The 20,709-nt window shown below is 36.9% G+C and overlaps 1 protein-coding gene across 4 annotated transcripts in view; it reads right to left on the bottom strand.

Annotated features, from left to right (window-relative positions):
• TLK1 (tousled like kinase 1) overlaps window positions 1-20,709 on the bottom strand; it is an 88,819-nt gene that overhangs the window by 35,297 nt on the left and 32,813 nt on the right. For all 4 annotated transcript variants that reach the window (XM_059475459.1, XM_059475457.1, XM_059475458.1 and 1 more), the window contains exons 2-3: window positions 6,989-7,107; window positions 3,481-3,552 (exon numbers count right to left, since the gene is read on the bottom strand). In XM_059475459.1, coding sequence (XP_059331442.1) covers window positions 3,481-3,552; window positions 6,989-7,102 — 186 coding nt within the window. In that variant the 5' untranslated portion in view covers window positions 7,103-7,107. The remainder of the gene's footprint in view (window positions 1-3,480; window positions 3,553-6,988; window positions 7,108-20,709) is intronic.

Below are 20,709 nucleotides of genomic sequence, written 5' to 3'. Positions count from 1 at the left end.
TGCTTCATTCTCTCATGATACCATCATTTTCTAATTTTATTGTATCTGTCATTTGGTGCTCCAAGAATGCTTTCTTAACACAGCAAATTATATCAACATTCAAATTTCAACCATCAGTAAATCATTTCAAGGACCTTTCAATTCCAAAATCTTTGTGTGGATATGCTCAAACATGAATTTACTACAAATACCCAACAGTATTTATGTTGGCAAGAACCACTTTAAGCTACCTGTGATCCCTAGAAAATTATTAGACTAATAAAAGAACAAGCAGGACAAGAAAGGTCTTCCCTACCTACACCATGTATTTTTTTATGTGTTTTGACTCTTGTGACTAGCTTCTTAAAGATATCTTTGGGAGTTTTACAACCATAAATGTTGTATTATCAGGCTGTAAATTAAGTTTAAATTAAATATATTTTACTTTAAATAAACTCATCCAACTGACATCTGCATCTTCTACAGTGCTATCATACATTAGCAAAGTATCTAACACAGAGTCCTGGAAATGGAGCTAACTCAAGACTATTGATTCTAAAAGCAGAAAGCATAGCTAAGAAATTTAACTTTAATAATTTGGAATTATTGCCAGGTAAATAGGTGACACTAAGCTACCTTTCCACGAACTAAATTGAAACTACTTAACTAAGCATTTTCATGCTACTCTTGTTTTCCAGCTTTCAATTCTGCATTTACATTCTAATGTAGTAATTTTTACCTACCATATCAAGAAAAAAAGGTTTAAAAACTAATTTTACCTACCATATCAAGAAAAAAAGGTTTAAAATCTAATTAATGGAAAACCACATAAGATTTCCCCCACCAAAACTAGTTTCCAGCTGCTTTGGCTTGTAAAACCAGCCATTTAAAGAGGTTTATAGTTTCAAAACTCAAGTAATTCATAAATGTCTATTTCCTTAAGCTCTTCTGATTTCTTTCAGTGTTTAATTTAACCTTCCAAACCAGAAAGTACTAGCACACTAATGAGGTTATTAATGAGGTTACTCAACAAGGTCATGTCCCCCTTTTCTAAGCACAGAATTCGCATGATAATGTACAGCACACATCAATCACTAGAAAATGTACTCCAAAATCCTTCCTAATGAATGGAGTCCTCTGAATTACAAGAAACTGAAGACTAATGGGGCTGGGGAGTATCTCCCTGATAAATGAAGACTGAAGCTACTCTCTGTAGCTGCCAAAGTATTTACATATAGCCAAGATTTAAATTAAAATCTTACTATTTCATAAGCAAGATAAAATACTTTTAAGGTTACCCAATGCTAGATTGTAAAGTTGTATTAAAGTCACACACAGCCTGGCATACTAGCAGAGCCACATACATCTTGGTCTTGATCCTAGTTTTCCCCTCAATTTCAGTGTGCTTCTCCAGAGTCTTCCCTTCACATTCCCAGATTTAATGTGCCACTTCATGATGAAAGCACAGAGTAATGACATGAATGCATCATCAGGGTTTGATCAGAAATTGACACTCCTGCTAGAAATTAATTTCAATGATTCTCAGATTTGCATATCTACTTTTTTTTTCTCCCAAGACCTACTGTAATACAACAGTGCTCCTCCAACATCAAATGATGGCACTGCCTCCCTAGTGAGCAAGTCTATGATTTCCATATACTACCATCATGATCATTTCCATTATGATTTCCATATACTACCATCACTGTTACTATGAAACCTTCAAGGTCATGCTATTAAAACAGACAAAAACCAACACAACAAAGCAATCTCACAACCTGTTTGCAGTACTAAGATCTACAGCTTACTTTTTATGGTACTTTAGCATATAAGTAATGAGATGTAACTTTAAGAACTGTAAAAATTTATTAACATACTTGCTATAACAATTATAATAGAGTGAATAGAACTAACAACTTCTGAAAAAGAGTCAAGAAAATGCATTTTGCTACTCAATGTAAGTAAGACTCATCTTTCACTGTGCAATGGAGCACAGTGGACTTCTGTGCAGGGACATTTTCAAAAAAGATATGTGTTTCTATTTTAGAATACAAGTCTTAGAATATTTAAAAGACAAAATACTATCCTTACTCAGAAGCAAGACTTGAGGTTACAACACTGTGCAGAGATTTTCAAATCACATGCCTTGGAAAAGCTTTGCCTCTATATCTCATGTATAGAACTGTAAAATAATATTTTCCTACACCAAAAACTTATTACACATGTAGTCAGTGTTCTGAGATCACTCAACTACTCATAGACATGGTTTTCTGTCAAGGAATGGCAATAATGCATCATAATCTTCAGGCTACTGCAGCACATTCCCATTCCTACACCTACATCAGAACTGCATCACTGCCCAGAGTATTTCTAGGAAAAGCCATGAATAAAAACAACAGGCAGACAGAATCTTCTGGTTAAGAAAATAGTCTATGCAGCTGGATGCATAATCCAGCTGGGAAAGGTGAGGAGAAAAAAAAAAACATAGCAGAGCTTTTTTCAAGAAAACAACAAGAAAAACAAATCACACATACAGAATTTTATTTATAAGGTATCAGCTTTGGGAACCAATTAAATTCACTTGCTGACAGCCCAGTAAAAAAGCATCTTGTAGTGACTGAGCAAACGGACAATTAGGCCCCAAAGTAAAGCTCTGACGTGAAAATAACACCAAGAGCACATTCCAAATGACCATCTCGCCAGCATGACACACTGTCACACAGGGCCTAGCCTAGGCCAGAATCCACTCTTGCTTACAAAGGATATAATCTTATGCATGCAATCTGTGACACACAGAGGCAAAACTGTCAGAGACACTCACTGGCTCTGAAATAGGTACATTCTAAGAGCTGTAGTATTAGTGCAACTATAGCAATGCTCATCACTAAGAGGAAAATATTCTACTCAAGGCAAGTCTGAGCTCTGCACATTTAAACCTAATAAAAACATGCATCCTTTTCTTGGATTGCAAACTGGATTTAGGTAAGAAAATATGCAGTGATAACTGCAGCTTTACAAATAAAAATGACGTCTACTAAGGATGTCTGTCCTTGGCATAAATCCCTATTTGGAAAGAAAACACAGTAAACTAGTTTCTAGAATATTTTCAAGGATTCATCCAAAGATCAGTCAAAGCTATCTGTGCTGATGAAACACTTTTTACTTATGAAACAAAAGACAGTAAACTACATAAACATTTTCAGCTCCAAAAGCTGTATCCATCCTCAGACCATGACTACATAGATAACAGAGAAGCAGCAGCAGCTACTTTCACGACCAAAAATCCAAAGAAACTCACTTCTTCCAGTCAGGAACCAGAGGCTGGTTCCTCTTCCCAGAGATAATGTCTTCCAGTAATTTACGCTCTCTGCTACCTATCTGAGTAGTCTGCATTTTACTTTAAAAGCTTCTATACAACATAAGGCATCAAAGAAGAATAAAAATAAATTACTTGGTAGCATTAAAATTCTGAGGTAATAATGATCTGCCTCATACACTTACCTCTGATTCTTTATCACTTAAAGATCCCAAGCTTCCAAAGCTGTGATTTGAACTCTCGTTATTTGTTGAGGCCTACCAAGACAAATAAAATACTCAATATTATACACAGAATTATAAAACATAATCCACTGTTACCACTCACAGTTACAACCAGTAACAGTCATTTCATGCTCTCATGGAAAAGTTAACTATGGAACACTTGTAACTGGAAAGGGGGATAAGTTTGACAGGTGAATATTTTGACAGGGCACAGTAAATTTTGAATTTCCATTGCTTTTGAGCCAAGTAAAACCCCAGCATATTCAAAACCACTGGAGAAAGTTCTAGAGACTACTAGAATTTTTCAATTTTTGAAGAAAAAGAGGTGTTACTTAAAAAAAGGTGTTACTTTTCTGTCATGAAATAGACTTAAAAAATAATCTTTGTAATAGTCTAGTTTGTCTTGGAGAAAATTAGAACCTATTGACAGTACTATTCCATATTCTTAAAACAAATTTCCCCCAACACAATAAATTTACATTAGTCAGGGAAGAAAAAACAGCAACAGCCCCAAGTAGTGATACAGTCCCAAATTACAATATTTTTTTAGAAATTTACTAAGGCTGATTTATTCAGAGATCTTTTGAACACAGCATGTCACGAGGACATTTTAATGAGTCATCATCAGCTGAGTGGCTTTTTATTAAAAAAACCCACCAAAACTCTTACACTGATGGACCTGTTTCTTCTATATAAGAAGGCAGAACAAACATTTTGAAGTGAAGTAGTTCCAAGGCAGTTTGCTCCTGAGCATTAAATTCCAGCCTGGTATCAGTTTGCAGGAGAGTACTCATCTGTGACATCTGAATAACTAAATCATCTCTGGATTACAATGTCCAGAGAAATGTTAATTAAACACACAAAGTTTCCATGTATGTTTTCACCCGCAGGGCAGTCTCCAGTATACACAAATGCCTGTATCTTGCTCTTCCTTGTCCTGTGTCAGTATTTGGCCATCAAAGTCTGATACAACAAGAATATCAGTTACCTACATTTGTATTTCCAACCTTGCTTACTGAAAAAGCTTGAACATAATGGGCTTTTTTACTCACAGAAATTTCAAAACTCTTCAGCAACACATACGGTAAGGATAGCTGAGAGTCCATTTCAATTTAATTACTAGAAGTATGTAATGACCCAGAGTATTTTAAAAAATAACTATTAAAGTTGCAAGCTCTGTATTGTCTTGCTAGCTTAGGAAAATCAGAATCTGGAACATGGGGATTTGGGATTGTACACAGAGAAGTTTTCTCATTTTGGCCTTCAAAGCGAAGGCAGACCAATGGATATTATATTTATACCTCATATTTTCCCACTTACCTCTGTACATCAGATCAAAAATGTTCTATCAGTTTTTTCAAATAAGAATCAGATAAGCCTGTCTGAGCATCCCCCCCCCAAGACTACAGACTATATTTTTTAAAAAGCATTTTTCTCCAAACACAGCCCAGATCAGCTACTACACTTCACATTATCAGCATGGATACACTGAATGGTCACAACAAAAGAAATACAAACAAAACTGATGGAATTGTGTTTTTACTGATGGTGTAACAAATCACAGGACTAGGAGGTAAGAATAACAGTGTCTTAGATGAGGATCTGCACCTGTAAGAAACAGTGGTAACAGTATCTTCTGCAAACATTTATCAAAGCATTTGGTAGTATTAAAAAACACCACTTCATCTAGATATCCATTTGGAAACCAACTGGATGAGATACAAATCTTGGAATGCATCAGGGACAAGAAATATATTTTTTCCATGGCAGAGTGAAAAAGGAAATTGCTTTAAATTTCTTTTTCTGGCTAACTTGGATGAACAAACTGAGAATGTGAAAGTGGAATGTAATTTGGCTAACAGCTGAAATCAGCTGAACAACAGACAACAAGAAAAAGACTTCAATAGATTTATGTAAATGGTAAGCAGTGACTCACAGGGAATCAAATTTTAAAGAGGAGGAACCCCAAGAAACCCGACAATGCCTTTAAAAAAAATGTATTACACATACAGCAGCAGATAGATTATGAGGTAAAATTTGCAACAAAGCAATGGACCGAAACAGCTGTATCAAAAAGTAAAAGTTCAATGAAGTTAGAAGTACAGATTTAGTAATAAAAAAGGATAAATAGTAATGTGAACTATGAGCAACTACCTGAGCTATTAAAATGAGTTAATTAATTAGGGGAGTAAGCAGTACTAGAGAATCCAAGGAATAAATAAACAAAACGGGCCAGAATCATTGTGTTTGTCTCTAATTTTAAGCATGATATGGCAAATATACAATTTTGCAATTATAATGAGAAGACAATTAGACAGTGCATCAATGTCACTGTGTCAATCCAACCTCATTTCTTCCCCTGACTATTTAACTAATTTCTTGTTTTAAATGATAGTAACAAGTTTGTGATCTTTTTACAGTTTTGTGACATTTACCTTCACGTCACTCTCCAAAGCAAATTATGATGCAAGATCACTATATAATAATTTCAATTCTGTGTAGTTTGTTCACAGCCATGGATACATGACATGTCTTCAGAAATTCCAACAATGTCTTCTACCAAGAAGTATTTGGTTCTGTAATCTATACTGGTAACTAAAACACAGCATAGGAAGCTAAAAATACTACAAGTTTGTGTAAAGCACTTAAAACATGAGGGCACTGCAAACAGTTTGGAAACAGAATTCAGAAGTAATTTAGTCATGAGGGAAACACACCTAAAACATTAGTATGACACCTTTTTAATGTCTGTCTATTAAGTATTATACTTGATGGAGAACATTCCAATGCACAAATACAAAATGGAGTGCCTTTGGCTAGGCAACAGTATTGCAGCAATCAGTCTTGGAAGCTGAAGTTAGTAACATGAACAGAATATGCAAAGACAAAATTATTTTGCAGATGTATTAACTGAAAGGAAATATACAACATATGGAAAGTAATTATTCAGTGTTCATAAGGTTCTTCCTAAAGTGCTGCATCCTGGCTTAGATATTAAAAGACAGGAATTCTAGAATGAAAGTAAGAGAAACTGATATAATGTCTAGAAATGTTGAAATATTTTTTTTATCTATATGTACTAAACTTCAAAAAATTTTAATATTAAAACAGATGTCACACACGACTACTCTGTAAGTAGATGGTCATCTGCAGCAGAGACAACTCCACCTAAATAATGGGAAAATCTTTGATCTCTGATCACATGTGCACTACAGCAAAGCCACTAAAGAGCCCGTATAAGCTCATTCTTCGGTGTTTTTAAGAACAATTCAACATCCATGTCACAGAAAGGTTCAAGATAAACAATCTTATCTCAAAGCAAAATAACAGACAAGAGGGATTTTTCTGAGAGCCTCTTCCAAGCCACTGCTTTTACAAGTAAATAACATTAACAGTATGAAAATGAGATGGTCTGAGATAAATTAGCATTTCAAAATGGCAGATCTGAATGACTGCTCTTAGGACTTACTTTAGCTCCAACACTGCAACTTCCAGTACTCCCAGTGCTGCCACTTACTACTCCCGTGAATCTTGCCTCTAACAATTCTTGTCTTCTTGGGTCCAGGCTATGAAGTTCATCCATTGCTCCTAAAAAAATACATATATAAATTAGTTATATTTCCTAATATTTGCAGTGGAACATTTCACAAACAAGCCAAGCATACCACTGGCGTACGCAAACGAAGGATTTGTACCCTCAACTTGACAATGACACACCACCTGTTACCTAATAGCCAAAGCACTCAAGGAATTACAAAAATGATGTGGCAAGTTCTGCATATCAGAATAGCTTTGTCAATTCTGGTGGAAAATGAGAACCTGTTAGAGGCATGGAAGAGACATAGAGCCTGCAGTATGCAATACGCCAACCCAGCAATTATTTATAGATTAAAAACTAGCTGACAGGAAAAAAGTGCTTTCCAGCATAAAACCGCCCAATTCTGCAATATATTCTGCAGTGCTCTTGTTTTCTGTATTTTTTAAATGCTAGACTGTCAGTGTCAAAGATAACAAGCAGGAATTACAGGAGGAAAAATGGAAAATCAGAAGGTGGATTGCAGTCCTCAACCCATGCACAGGAATGCAGTGTTACATGGAGGTCCAAAGGTCAGAGAAAAAAGGAGCAGGATCAGCAATGAAAAAGGAACCCAGAATAACAGAGACCCTTGCAGAGGTGATGGCTTCAACAGAGCCCTGTAAATGGAGTAAAGCAGTGCTGCTGGCATCTGCAGGGAAAGTTAGGTGGAAGGAAATGGAGGAACAAAAGGAGTTTCTGATGAGCTCAGCCTACATGAGTAGGCTGCAACATGATGTGCAGCTTCCTAATTTGTATTTAAATCACTTATGGCTGTTTAATGAGTCTGAAAGATGATGTAGACAAATAAGTCTTTTGTATTTACACAAACTGCATTCTGTGTTTTTTACCTTTTCATCTTGAACATTCAGTTTATCTTCAATTGGAAACATTTCAGTTGCTTTATTTTAAATAAAGATATTTCACGTTGAAGTCTTAATGCACTATTGTAATAGCACATCCTTCAAGTACCACATAGTAAAATAGCCTCATTTTTTTCCAACTAAGACACAACAAGCTGGTGCTTTTCAGTCCCAAAGGACAACACAGCAGTTCACCAAAAAACAGTGCCATGAAAAAAAGTTTTTAAAACTTTGTTTTTGTGAAAATTAGTTTTCAAAGTTTAACTGCTGCTATAAACCTCAACCCATTAGCTTAACATTCTAATAAATGCATCAATGTACCTTCCCCCTTGCTATTAATAAGTCAAATGACACTTTCTTATGGGACTCTTGAGTATCTCAAAATCTTCAGCATCCAAGCTGTAGACAGACCCTTCTGACATTTTGGCCACTCCTGGGCATAAAGCTAACCCCTCTGGCAGGGAAAGCACTGCTTCTGCTATTTGCCTAATTCCAGTTGCCCTTGCTCCTGTAGGAAGGCAGACGATAGAAGTGAGGTATAGTAAGCTCCTTTACCATGGGAACTGCTAACAAACCTCCTCCAATGGAAGAAAATCACACCAAGACATAAACAGCTGGGAAGGAAACATTCAGGAAATGTTTGTGGCAGAATCTTTTGAAAAATCAAACTATGAGTGGCAGGTTAGAGACACCACATTTTGTTAGTACACCCAAGTGCAGGCATATATAGAGCTGGAGACTCTTCTCCAACAAGGCAGGGGAATGACACAGTTTGAAACTGCAGCTGCCTTCTCTGCAGCTGTAACGCTACTATTGAACTTGCATAGTAAAAAATTCTCAAATTTCTACATCCTTTGGATTGTAAATTCCCTGGGTTTAAAACTGTTTGTGTATATACATGCATGCTGAGTGCAGAACAATCAGGAATCCTCTTTAAACTCTTGCTCCCTAAACTGTGCTTGTGTACTGCTTTCAAGCATTTCTACAACAAATTGAACACTTATATGCATAAGAAATATTTCTTACATTAATGGACTGTGCAGTAAGGATATATTGTTTTTAGCAGATATGTTCAGCATATCTTCCCCAGTACGTATGGATATAATCCATACCTTAATGGGAAAGTATTGCTCTGAAAATCATAAGGAATTAATCACAACAGATTTGTCAGAAAAGTTTAAATTATTACTATTTTGCTTTATAACAATAGAAGTTTCTAAGTGTATGTCACTGAAAAAAAAGCGTTTTACTTTAGCAAAGTAAACCATTTAATGCAGCAGGTCTAGCAATATTTTGATTTATTAGCCTATTTGATAGTTACTGCTCGCAAAAGTTCAGTGATCACTTAAATTACTGATGTAACTCCAGCAATTACAAAACCATGTGTACATTACAGAAATAGATACTACCATACCTTACAATGTTTATTTTATGAAATGTGGGAGAGCAATAATCACTGTGGATAGCTAAGGCTCACCTGAAGTACCACAGGTCTCATGTGCTGTGTTTAGATACTAATGCACTAAAGAGTGATCACCACCCCTGGGTTAACTCACCAGTCAGAATGGTGATGTAGCATGCAAAGGGACAACCCACAGCACAGATAAAATACAACACTTTCTTTTTCTGCTCAAATTTTGGAGCCTACACACACTAATGAATGCACTGCATTCTCTTCACTACCTCTGCTGAAGTGTTTTTTTTTGCTATTATGTTAGGGGGTTTATTTTGGTTTGGGTTTTGTTATTGTTAAATATTCACAACCAAAAAGCAACACGCACTCTGCTGTCTTTGTGATTTAAAGGACAAGACAGAAAAGCTGGACTCAAACCTTATTTCCTCAGAGAGAAATCCCAGGAAGGATCCCAAGAACTGCCTTCCTCATTCATGTCGTAATTTAAATATACCATCCACATCCAAACACACATCTGTTTTATCAAGAACAAGCAGCTCTGTACCTTCAGTTCTCAGCACAAGTTACCTACTTTTAAAGGTTTCTAAAAAGGCAGTTTTAAAGGTACTGGCAATTTTAAAATGTGAGGGACAACTTTCACGTGAGGGACAATTCTTTTGTAAATTACAAAAATTACATATTAAATTTAAGGGACATATAACTTTTTTTAAGCATTAGACTTTATAAACTCTCCTGCTCACAGAATGTCTTGCTATCAACAAGACTGACATAACTTACAGTCGTGAAAATATACCCAGACTTCTTATTTGAACTAATGTCCTACACCTTCCTACACCTGAAGGCCAACTCACTAACTCAAGGGAGATCCAATCACATTACACAAGTACTTACAGCATATTTACCATGATGCTGAAGGCAAGGTGGCATTGCTACCACCCACTGCCATTTAAATTTGTACTATCTTCCAAAGAAAACCTGAAGGGGCACCTGAAATTCATGGAAGAGTCCTAAAAAACTACATTTCTTTATTTCTTGTAACCACCAGAGATTCCGAATGCTGCTTCTGACAGTTTTTTTTTTGTTTGTTTTTAATTACCAACATTTTCTCACTTTTGTATTTTTGGGGAATGGTGGTATCCTCCACATTATTTTATCAGACTGATAGACAGCCTCTTCTCTAAAAACTAATATAATATATATGAAGCGGTCCAGCACAACATATATACAGATACCTTGTCCTGAAAAGGACGTTTTTAGAACGAATTTTTTGGGGAAAAAACCTCCAAATTCCTCTGAGAATTTCTTAAGCAATGGGGTATGTCAAAAGTCAAAGTTCTAAGTCAGAGAAGCAATCTGCAAGCTTTTTCATGGCATTTGGTATAATCTATTACACAGTACTCTACCTTAGTAAAACAGATGTAAAGCCTCAGAGGACTCTCCATGGTAGTCAGAACACTTCAGAACCAGTGACCAAAAAACAGTGAAGTGCAACTACACTTGTATCCCAAGGCTCTACACCCCCAAATACATGAACACTGGCAAATGATCCACTTATTAAAACAAGTACTTGCTCAGGCCTCAATGAAATTGATACCTTAGGAGAAAAAGTTTAGCAGAGAGTTGCAGCTGCAATTATTCACCTTCTAAAACTGCATATTTTGTGATACTACAACCTCTGTCTTGAACACTGGTAGACTACACAGAACAGCATTGCAGATCCAAACACAAAGGGTTGACAGATCAGACTATTTCTCTTTTCCACTAAATATGGAATGAAGCTCCACAACTCAGTATTTATCTTTGACTCTCTTATTACCCTGAATTGACTCTTATTATCTGGCCATCAATTACAGCTTTGAAATGAAGAAAGATCAACAGCTTCACACATTGTCAGCTTTCTACAATGAAGATAAAGTTCATTATGCAGAAGCCAAATTCTTCTTAGAACAACTCTCCAGATTAGATTGAGGCCCCCTCCTCCTGAATTCAAGGCCAGCACAAATCACCGTTCACTTAAGTGAAAGCCAAACTGGTTTGGTCTGGTTTCTTTAATGCATTTATATGCATATAGCTTTTAATGGCAGAGCAAAATACTTCAACACAGAGACCAATCTGTTGAATAGAAAAAGACAGTTTAACAATAGCCCAAATGTAAATTGAATTTCCTGATGTGCTCCTAGTAGGCACTCAGATTTTATGGTAACACACACAGTATGAGAGTTCTCTGCAGTGTATTTTTAGCAAAATTTCACATTAATGTTGATAATATTGGTGCCATGTAGTCTTCCTCAATGGCAGTAGCATCCTTTAGAACAGTAATTCTAACTAATAGCCATCTAAAAGGGCAAGGGGCAAAAAAGGAGGCAGAGAGGCAGCGTACACATTTTCAACAGCAGGAAAAGCAGCCTGGAAAGCAGGGGGATTTTTTTGCCCTCACTCCCTTATCTGTTTTTTCATCAAGATTCCTTTAAAGGTATCAAACCAGATTTTAAGGACAGTAACCACTCCAAGTATAGAAACCACTGTTTAACAGCACTGCAATGCAATCCTTGAAGTCCTTAAGTAACTGTTTCTTTCAATTTGGAATATCCTAAATATGGTTTTATCCCACCCACTATGTTGATGCTCCAATAATTTAACTTCATAACAATTGAGTATGATAGCTCTTGTCGTTCCAGAATACACATTTACCAACAAGCAGGTAGAAGAAAAGCTTTAAAATACCAAATGCAGAACAGACTACAGAAAATTACTAAACCCAGATTTTTAAACCCTTAAGCAGTCTCTTAAAAATGAGGCCACATAACTACTTTTCTCCATTCACCAACATGAAGATACATATCTGCATCCACATGTATTTCCTTTTAATTGAGCTCTTCTCTTGCTTCCTTTAGGGAAAAAAACCAACCCAGACCAACCCAAAACCAAACTAATCAAACTATGCACTCAACTTCCTTCTTATTCCCTATCTGTCTGAAAGTCTGGGTTTTTCTTACTGAAGAACCAACCAGAACGGACTTTTTAATTTCCAGGAAAACAGGGTAATGAAGCTAATATTTCTGTCTCAAATAAAACAAACTATTTGGTAATAAACTATTCTGTAGTTAGGTAAACGTTGGTCCAGGTCTCTTCCATTGGAAGTGCCTTATAAAAGCCAATGGAGAATAAAGTGACCCAGGACAAGTTGTCAGTCAAGGAATAGAGGGAGCACTAAAATATGAGTTTGGTCAAGTGAAAAAGCAAGACAAACCAACTAACATCAAACTATGGAATGAATGGAAATCTTGATTTCTAAGTTGGAAAATAACACCTGTTCAATTTAAAATAGAACATTTGGGCAGTGGGGTTGAGAAACTGATAAAACAAAAAAACAAAGTCAAAAAATTGACCTGTGTTGCAAAACCATGTCTTGAATAGTGTCTCTTCTACAAACTGTTTGGTTTTGGGAATCACAGATAACAGAACTGGAAACAGCCTTAAAAATGAGTAAGGTACTAAGAAATCAAGTTGAGATGTTAGTATAATGGCATAAAGCCAAGCAGTTTTAATTTCAGAAGAGTTCAATTTCAAGGTAACAGCAAAAATACAGCCCATTCTTAGCAGGAGCCGTTGAAGTACATCACCATCCAATGGCAATCACAATCCTGACGTCAAGAAGATCCTACTGAATTGAAATGAGCAGTCAGTAGGGCAGAGAAAAAGAGAATCTCTGAGATTTAAAGCAAAGCAAATAAAACAAAATCCCAGACCTACACTTATGTCCAGACAATCCAAAGCCTAGAGGACACTACTTACCAATGCCCCAGGGTTACAGCTCTTCCAAAATACTTAACAAACAGCCACAGATTACTCATGACAAAGTTTAACCTGGGAGTTTAGAAATGTTTAAAAGCATTGACTTCCCAAGGAACAGGATTAACTTGTTTTACAGAAGACTATGTAGCTACTATAACCTCCAACCAACAGGTAACCTGAAAAAGTTCAAGGTACTACATTCAAGTTGAAAACCTTAGCTGTATCTGAAACTAACAGTGGCAGTAGATGAAACAGGAAAGGATAAAAATATATCCTGATGTTTAAGTGAAACTAACCTTTTGAAAAGATCATAAAAGGTAAGAAAATTCTAATGACAGAGGGACATATCAAAGCTCAGGGTAAAGAAAAAACAGAAATCTGTTTAATTAATCAAGAGTCATTTTAAAGCACAGTAAAATGCAGTATTTCTCAGCACCTGAGAACACTGAGGCACCTAACACAGGAGACACCCCCTAGCATTGCTAAGGTGCCTAGGTGAACTTAACAGGGTTTTCTTATTAATCTAAAGGAGACTGAGGGGTAAAAGGCAGATAATTAGCAGACAGATCAGGCTTTGGTCTACATAAAACCTGTGGGAGGGAAATAATCAAACTGCCAAAATTTTAGCCTAAAAAAAGCACAACTGTGGAAAATCTAAAAGTATAAGAAAAAAACCCTTTCCTATGAACATAAAAAGATGGCAGTTTTTGACAAATATTATATATATTAAAATACTAAGAAGGGAATTTTTTCTGCTATGGAAAAAATATCCCCAAACACAGTATAACTTTTAACCAATTTTCCATGGACTAAAAAGTTGACAAGGAAATGCATTTTGGATAGATTGCTGGGTTAATAAAAATTAATTCTTCTAGTGCCCAAAGAAAAGGAAAATATTCCATGTCCCTTCTGTCCCCAAGATGCAGCAGTCTATTTCCTTTTGGAAATATTTTTAAATTTACAGCAGCTCTTGAACATTGTTTATTTCACTTTTCCCAACAGTTCAACAGTCTAGAAACTTGATCTAAAATAAAGAAAACTTTGGCTGCTGGATAGATAAGTGATTTTCTGCTAATCATTCTATAACAGAAATCAATTCCTTAACGTTAAAAAAAAAATTGTAACGATCTTAAGACTTCATGTCTGTGCTGCCACTTTTTGATTTCAATTTTGTGGCCAACAACCTGGAAAAGTGAAGAGAGTCACTGAGAACTATGTTCCTGAGGGAACCCCTGCCAACACCTTGAAAAAAGACTTATGAATAAAGCACTTGGGCCAGCTCCAGACCAGCTAGGAGACATTTGTGGGTAACAATTTAAGAATGTTTAATTCTCCCTGCCTTCAGCTAGGCGCTGTATTCTAGGGATCTCCTGAGGATTATGTGTCTCATCAGATGGCTGTAGGCAGCAGAGGCAGAGATGAATTTACAAGTTGCCTACCAGTGCTTTAATTTGGCCGAAGGCCAACAACATATACTCATGTGAGTGGGTGTATGCCACAAGGATGGTAGCTCAGGATGGCTCGTTGAGAGCACAGTGAGCAAGTGGTTCAAACAACACAGAGGTCAACAGATCCCCGGGGTCTACTCTACTGTAAATGGGGCTAAACTGGCATGCAACCCTGTCCTAGGCAACACCTCATTTCTGACTAATCCCACTACCAATCCTAGCCCCTGGAAGTACGACTGAATTGCCTGAAAGACACACCTGGCTCAAGAGTAATGCTTGAATCAATAAAGAATTAATTTTCAGCAATTTCTGAGTGACAGTATTTCCCCTATATATGCACACAAGAAATTACACTTTCCTTCAATTCCAGACAACAACTGCACAGGTGTAAATACAACCTGTTCGAGGTGCAGTGCAGTACCCAAGAAAGACAAACAGTAATGTAAAAGAAAGATCTGAAAAGGGAAAAAAAAGCTACAACTGACTGAGCACCTCTAAAAATTATATCTAAGCATAAAAAATGGTAAAACCTGTATGTCTATGACAGCTTTCAAAACTGAAATCTAAATTAACGACACTGATGGTCTGAAAGCTAATTTTTTCACAATACTCATTGAAACAATGGTATGCTGTGTCTCATTTCAATTTTTTTCATTATTCAGAAAATGAATCAACATTTAATTTTATTTGGCATGTAAAACCATATAATAGGTCAGTTTTCAGCCATATTTTTCTTTCTGGCAGCTCTTCTTGAAGGAATTCTTCACCAATCAAACTTTTCTCATCTTGCCCCAGAAATTATGATGCCATTATTTTTGCAGGATGGGTTTTTTAATATTAGAGATAGGAATTGGCAAGTATGAACTAATTAATACAGAGAAAATAAGATATAGCACAGAACATTCAACATGTTATCTATCTATCCATTTTCCAGACTTTCAATAAAACTCCAGGTGCATTGTGTACAGGAAGCGTTAGCATAGCAAATACTGCTATGAGCAACAGAACCACGGCAAGGTCCTTCCTGAGTCTGTTGAATAATGCTTCATGTGATGAATGAAGGGACAAACAACAATTGAAAGAACACACAGTGTATTTCTCCTTGTACTCAGCATTGGTGCAGCCACACCTTGAATACTGTGTTCAGTTCTAGGCTTCTCACTTTAAAAAGGACATTGAGGTGCTGGAGCCTGTCAAATAAAGGGCTTGTGAAAGGTCTAGAAAACCTGTGCTGTGGGGAATGGCTGTGTGAGTTGTTTAGTCTTGAGAAGGCTCAGGAGGGTCCCCATCACTCTCTAAAACTCCCTCAAGGAAGGCTGTAGTGAAGTGGGGGCCAGGCTCTTCCAGGCTCTTGCCTTCAGCAAGGAGACCCAAAGAAATGGCCTTAAGGTAAGACAGGGGAAATTCAGATTAAATATGAGAAATCTCTTTTTTACTTTTAGAGTGGTCAGGCACTGGAATAACTTGCCCAGGGAAGTGGTGGATTCACCAGGCCTGGAGATGTTTAAGAGGTGTCTAGATCTGAGTGATACATAATGGTTTCAAAGATATTGCTAGGCTAATGGTCAGCCTGGATGATCTTGAAGGTCTCTTCCAACCTTAATGATTCTACATTTCTTTAGTACTAATACATCAAAAGCTGTTTGACTGGAATTTCCACCCTTCAATGGCACTCAGGAGGCTACACTTTGAAGACTGGTATCACTGTATTCTCTCCTTTGCACACCTTTACTGAATTCAATAGATCAGCTCATGGGCACTGTAACAGAAACACATGCTGTGCCCCACTGCAGAACAGTCCACTTGGAAGAATAATTCCCCACACCCAAAATCACTTTCCATGTCCAGTAATGCCTTTTAGGCTCTTATAAACAGTATTGAGTTAGGCAAGATCAGAGTGTACTTCCGCTGTCAAAACCCCAGTCTGCAATATCTTTCCCCATCATGAAAGCCCTCCTATTTCAATAAAACAGAAAAGCTGCTACAAAAAAAAAAAACAAAAAACAAAACAAAACAAACAAAAAAAAAAAAAAAAAAAAAAAAACCAAAAAACAAACAAAAAAAAAAAACAAAAAAAAACCAAAAAAAAAAACCCACCACTTGAGAAAGTATCAACAGTGAATAATATTCCTTCTGGAAATGGCCTCATTCACAAAGTTTATTCTGAGCTCATACAATTAATAGTTTAAATTAAAAAAAAAAATTGCCAGGTATTTACCAGGTATTTCAAATTGTTGGCTGCAATACCACATATAGAACAAGCCTGACAAGTCAACACTCTGAACATACATAAACTACACAGGTGATATCCTGAACATGTTCATGACCAAGAATGGCATCCATTTCTTTGAAATTTGTTGCTATATCATCACAAGTGTCACATTTACTTGCTTTTTTAAAAGGTCTGGATTCCTCAATTGCAACTGTTCTCTATACTATTCTGAACTACTAAGAGCAAGTTCTGATTTGGCAGAAGGATTTTGGTGTTTTTTTCAACAAGGCCAACTTCCATCACTTAATAGCAAGCTGCCAGAGCCTGAATGTTACAAAGAAACAGAAAAAACCAGGTTTGTCAAGGCAGTCCTCACCGACCATTTTACACTCCATTGCTAAAGAAAGTGATAACAGAGACCAGGTTTAGTTAACTCTCACTGTCTAAAATACTGCTCTAAGCATTTAGTCCATTTAGAACAAATATACAGATACTGAAAAACAAATGCATCTTCAGGAAAACTTATTTTTAATGACAACATCTGATTTGAACATCTGCTACGGTGACGGAATAATCGGAGATACAAAGCTCTCTTTTAATGTGCTTTTAATAAAGTTTTGTTCCAGACAACTGTCAGTTTTGGCAGCCACTGGATAGCCAGCTAACACATCCACCCCATGTTTCTTGTCATCTCTGACCGCTATAGTCTGTGCATGCATGAATGTGATCCTAACCTCTCTAAAATCTCCCAAAAGGCCTTAAACAATCCTATCTAGGTTCCATGCAGCTTTTTCCTGGAAAGGGAATATTTACTACACAGTTACAAGGTCAAAAGCAGTAACTTTTCTTTCTTCAGAGCTAAAATAAATATTCTGGTTAAGAAAAAATGCCACTAAATTCATTGCTTTATGACTGTATGCTATGAAGTTAGAAGAAAAGTTAAAAAAAAAAGATGATGACACTCCTTTGGGTTGCCTTTGTCAATCAAAGGTAAAGCAAGTCCTTGCTAGTGTCCTATGGAGCAGTACAAATGCTGATGTATTATTACACTGTACTACTCCTACTACTATAAACAGATATGTAATGCACAGACAAGGTCATGCTTACAATCCCTCTATAAGGTAAGAAAAACCTGTTTATATTTTTCAGAAAGCACCTATTGTCTTGGCCAAAGTTAACAAGACATCTGTGGCAGAACACTAGAAGACTGCCTGTCTACGTAGCAAACATCTGCCTGGAACACAACATTATGTCAAGAGAGATAAAACCTAACAGCCTGGGCTGCACATCTGCAGGTGATGTGCTCTTGCCTATCTCTACATCTCCCTCTTTATCTACGTAGAGAAATGTGCAGCAATTACTCTTGCTTGCAGGCATCTCTGTAAAAGGTATCCAAACAGAAAGAGAGCAGCAGAATGTGCCCATTTCAGCTTCATTTGCTGCCAAAACCAGACGGTCCCTGTCCCCTTGGGGAAGAGGCAGCAAGCAGGGAGAAGCACACTGCAAGTTCATGGGTCACTTGTTGGTGATGCAGACTAACAGGTCACGAGATAACACCAGTTCTGTGATACTCTCCAACCATGCCACTCTGAACAAAAGGCTCACTACATTCCATCCCTCCATTTACTTCTATGCTGAAAAGACTAAAAGCCAGGAGCAGTCCTGAAGAAGAAACATCTACCTAGAGAAATACTATAAAGTACAGCAAATTTTATTTGCAGTATTCAGTGATAAGGAGGCAAACCGAGAGCTCCAAACACTTGTGTCCACGAAATGGCTGTTCTGCAAGAATTTAAAATGGCACAGGCCTTTTGCACATATCAAAAACAAACAGTAGCTTCTGCTATCTGAAGAAGGAGTGGAAAGGAAGCTAAAAGCAGAGGTCACCTATTGAGCAGGAACAGAGCAAGCAATGTCTCTTCCCATAGGGCTTTTGGTTCTCACCCTCCTCAGAAAAAGTAAACTATGAAGGGAGAAATACAAGATGCCGCAGCTTTTCCCCAAATAAGTTTTTATTAAAGTAACCCATAAAGCAGAGAGGCAGGCCAAAACCCCTCAACAATTTAATAGAATAAATTTATTTTTCTGAGTTACAATAACAGTCATTTAGTATCTGAAAGCTGCATTTGTGTCAAGAGAAGTGTATTTCAGCCATTAATTCCCTGAACTTCCTAATCTCCTTACTTCTGTAGCTCCTACTGCCATTTCTACCCTCATGATCTTCAAAATCTCCCAAGTACAGACAGCCCACTGACCCTCGAGGCAAGTGCTCTGCTCCCTGGAGCACACAGGACAAACTGCTGACTGCAGTACCTTACTCTTAATCTCTATTGCTTACATGGAAAGGAACATGTTCTAAATAAGAAACTAAAAAAAAAGGCAAATTATAAGTATTTCCAAGTAAATTCATCTATTTCACTTATTACATTGTGATCACCTAGAACATCAGCCCCATACAATTTTAACACCCAACATGAAAAAAAGCTCATTACACCTCTAAGATTAAACTAGGAAAGTAAATTCACCACTAATTGTAATTACAAGATACATGAAATATTTTGGCTTTTGCACTACAGCATTTTAAGAAAAAGGTATTAACCTCCAGTAACACCATTCACTTCCTCCTTTTTCAAAATACCTGTAGGGCCCACACAGAATAGAAACCACAAAAAAAAAAGGAAAAAAAAAATTAACATATTTAGACTGCAGAATGGCAAGATTCAGCACAAACCACCAGAGAGCCTGTGCAACAGGGATCCCGTGCAGGATGCTGAACAGGCCATGCTATGTGTGAGATGGCTCACTGTGTTCTTTCTCTTGGAGGCACCCGGTCTAGGTGGTGCTCAGGGGAGCCAGCAACCAGCTTCTGCTCCTTCAGGTTGAAACCAAACCTTGGTTTGTTCTTTTTTTTAATTTACATCTTAAACAATCCAAGTTTCAATGAACGCAGGAAGAAACTCATTTCCTCAAAGTCCCTTGTAGGGAGGAGACTCTCAGAATATGACTAGAGAAATTACACACAAAGAGAGCTGATGTGTTAATGACTACACCCACATTTTTGTGGGACTTTGTAGTATTGGTTCCATTCTACAGGTAGAGGAAAAAAGACTTACCTGAAGTGGCACATGAATCCGTAAAAAATTAGGTTTAAGGCTATGAGGGGGGAGGGAATATTTCAAGCTTTTTACTCCTTACAGCACAGCTACAAAGCCTGTTGATACCAACAGTGTACACTGAATTCAGTTGCAACTTTGAGCGCTGAACATTTTTAAAAACTTAAAACCCACTCAGTTCACACACAAAGAAACATCCTATGTAATCATCTGTCAAAAATTCAGTTTTAGTTTTGCTCAGCATTATCACTAAAGAAATTTGCATTACAGCCATTTCTCCTATCCAAAGCTCATTGCCTAATTTTAAACCAGCTTTCTTTTCTGCTATACTATCACTTTCATTCAAGTTTTAGAAGAAAAAAAACAGAAGGGATTTTCATTCCTTTCAACACAGTCCCTTCCTAAGAAGTGCCCATCTTGCTGGCTAAGCGAACCTTGTGGAACACAGTCTGCAATCACATGAATAAAACTTCAAAAATGCAGTTAAAGCCCCAGGGGCAACCAGAAATTAGGAAAGAGCAGAGTTGTAAGTCTTTGATATCACAAATTGAGAATGAAAATAATATTTTCAGGTATATGTTCAAAACATACTTCAAGACACCAGTAAAAATACTGACCTGTAATTAACATCACCCACCATGCAGAAGCATGAACACTCACAGTACTACTGCCCTTTTATTCTCAAGGGATAAGGATGTTACACTGCCTTCTGTGGACCACTGTAGGCATAATTTTAGCAAAAGAAAGAGTGATCCAACCTCTCTTCCCCAT

This window comes from Ammospiza nelsoni, chromosome 7 (genome assembly GCF_027579445.1).
Source record: "Ammospiza nelsoni isolate bAmmNel1 chromosome 7, bAmmNel1.pri, whole genome shotgun sequence".
In the NCBI taxonomy this organism is placed as follows: domain Eukaryota; kingdom Metazoa; phylum Chordata; class Aves; order Passeriformes; family Passerellidae; genus Ammospiza; species Ammospiza nelsoni.
The sequence above is the reverse complement of the archived record's forward strand: the minus strand, read 5'-3'. Positions and strand labels throughout refer to the sequence as shown.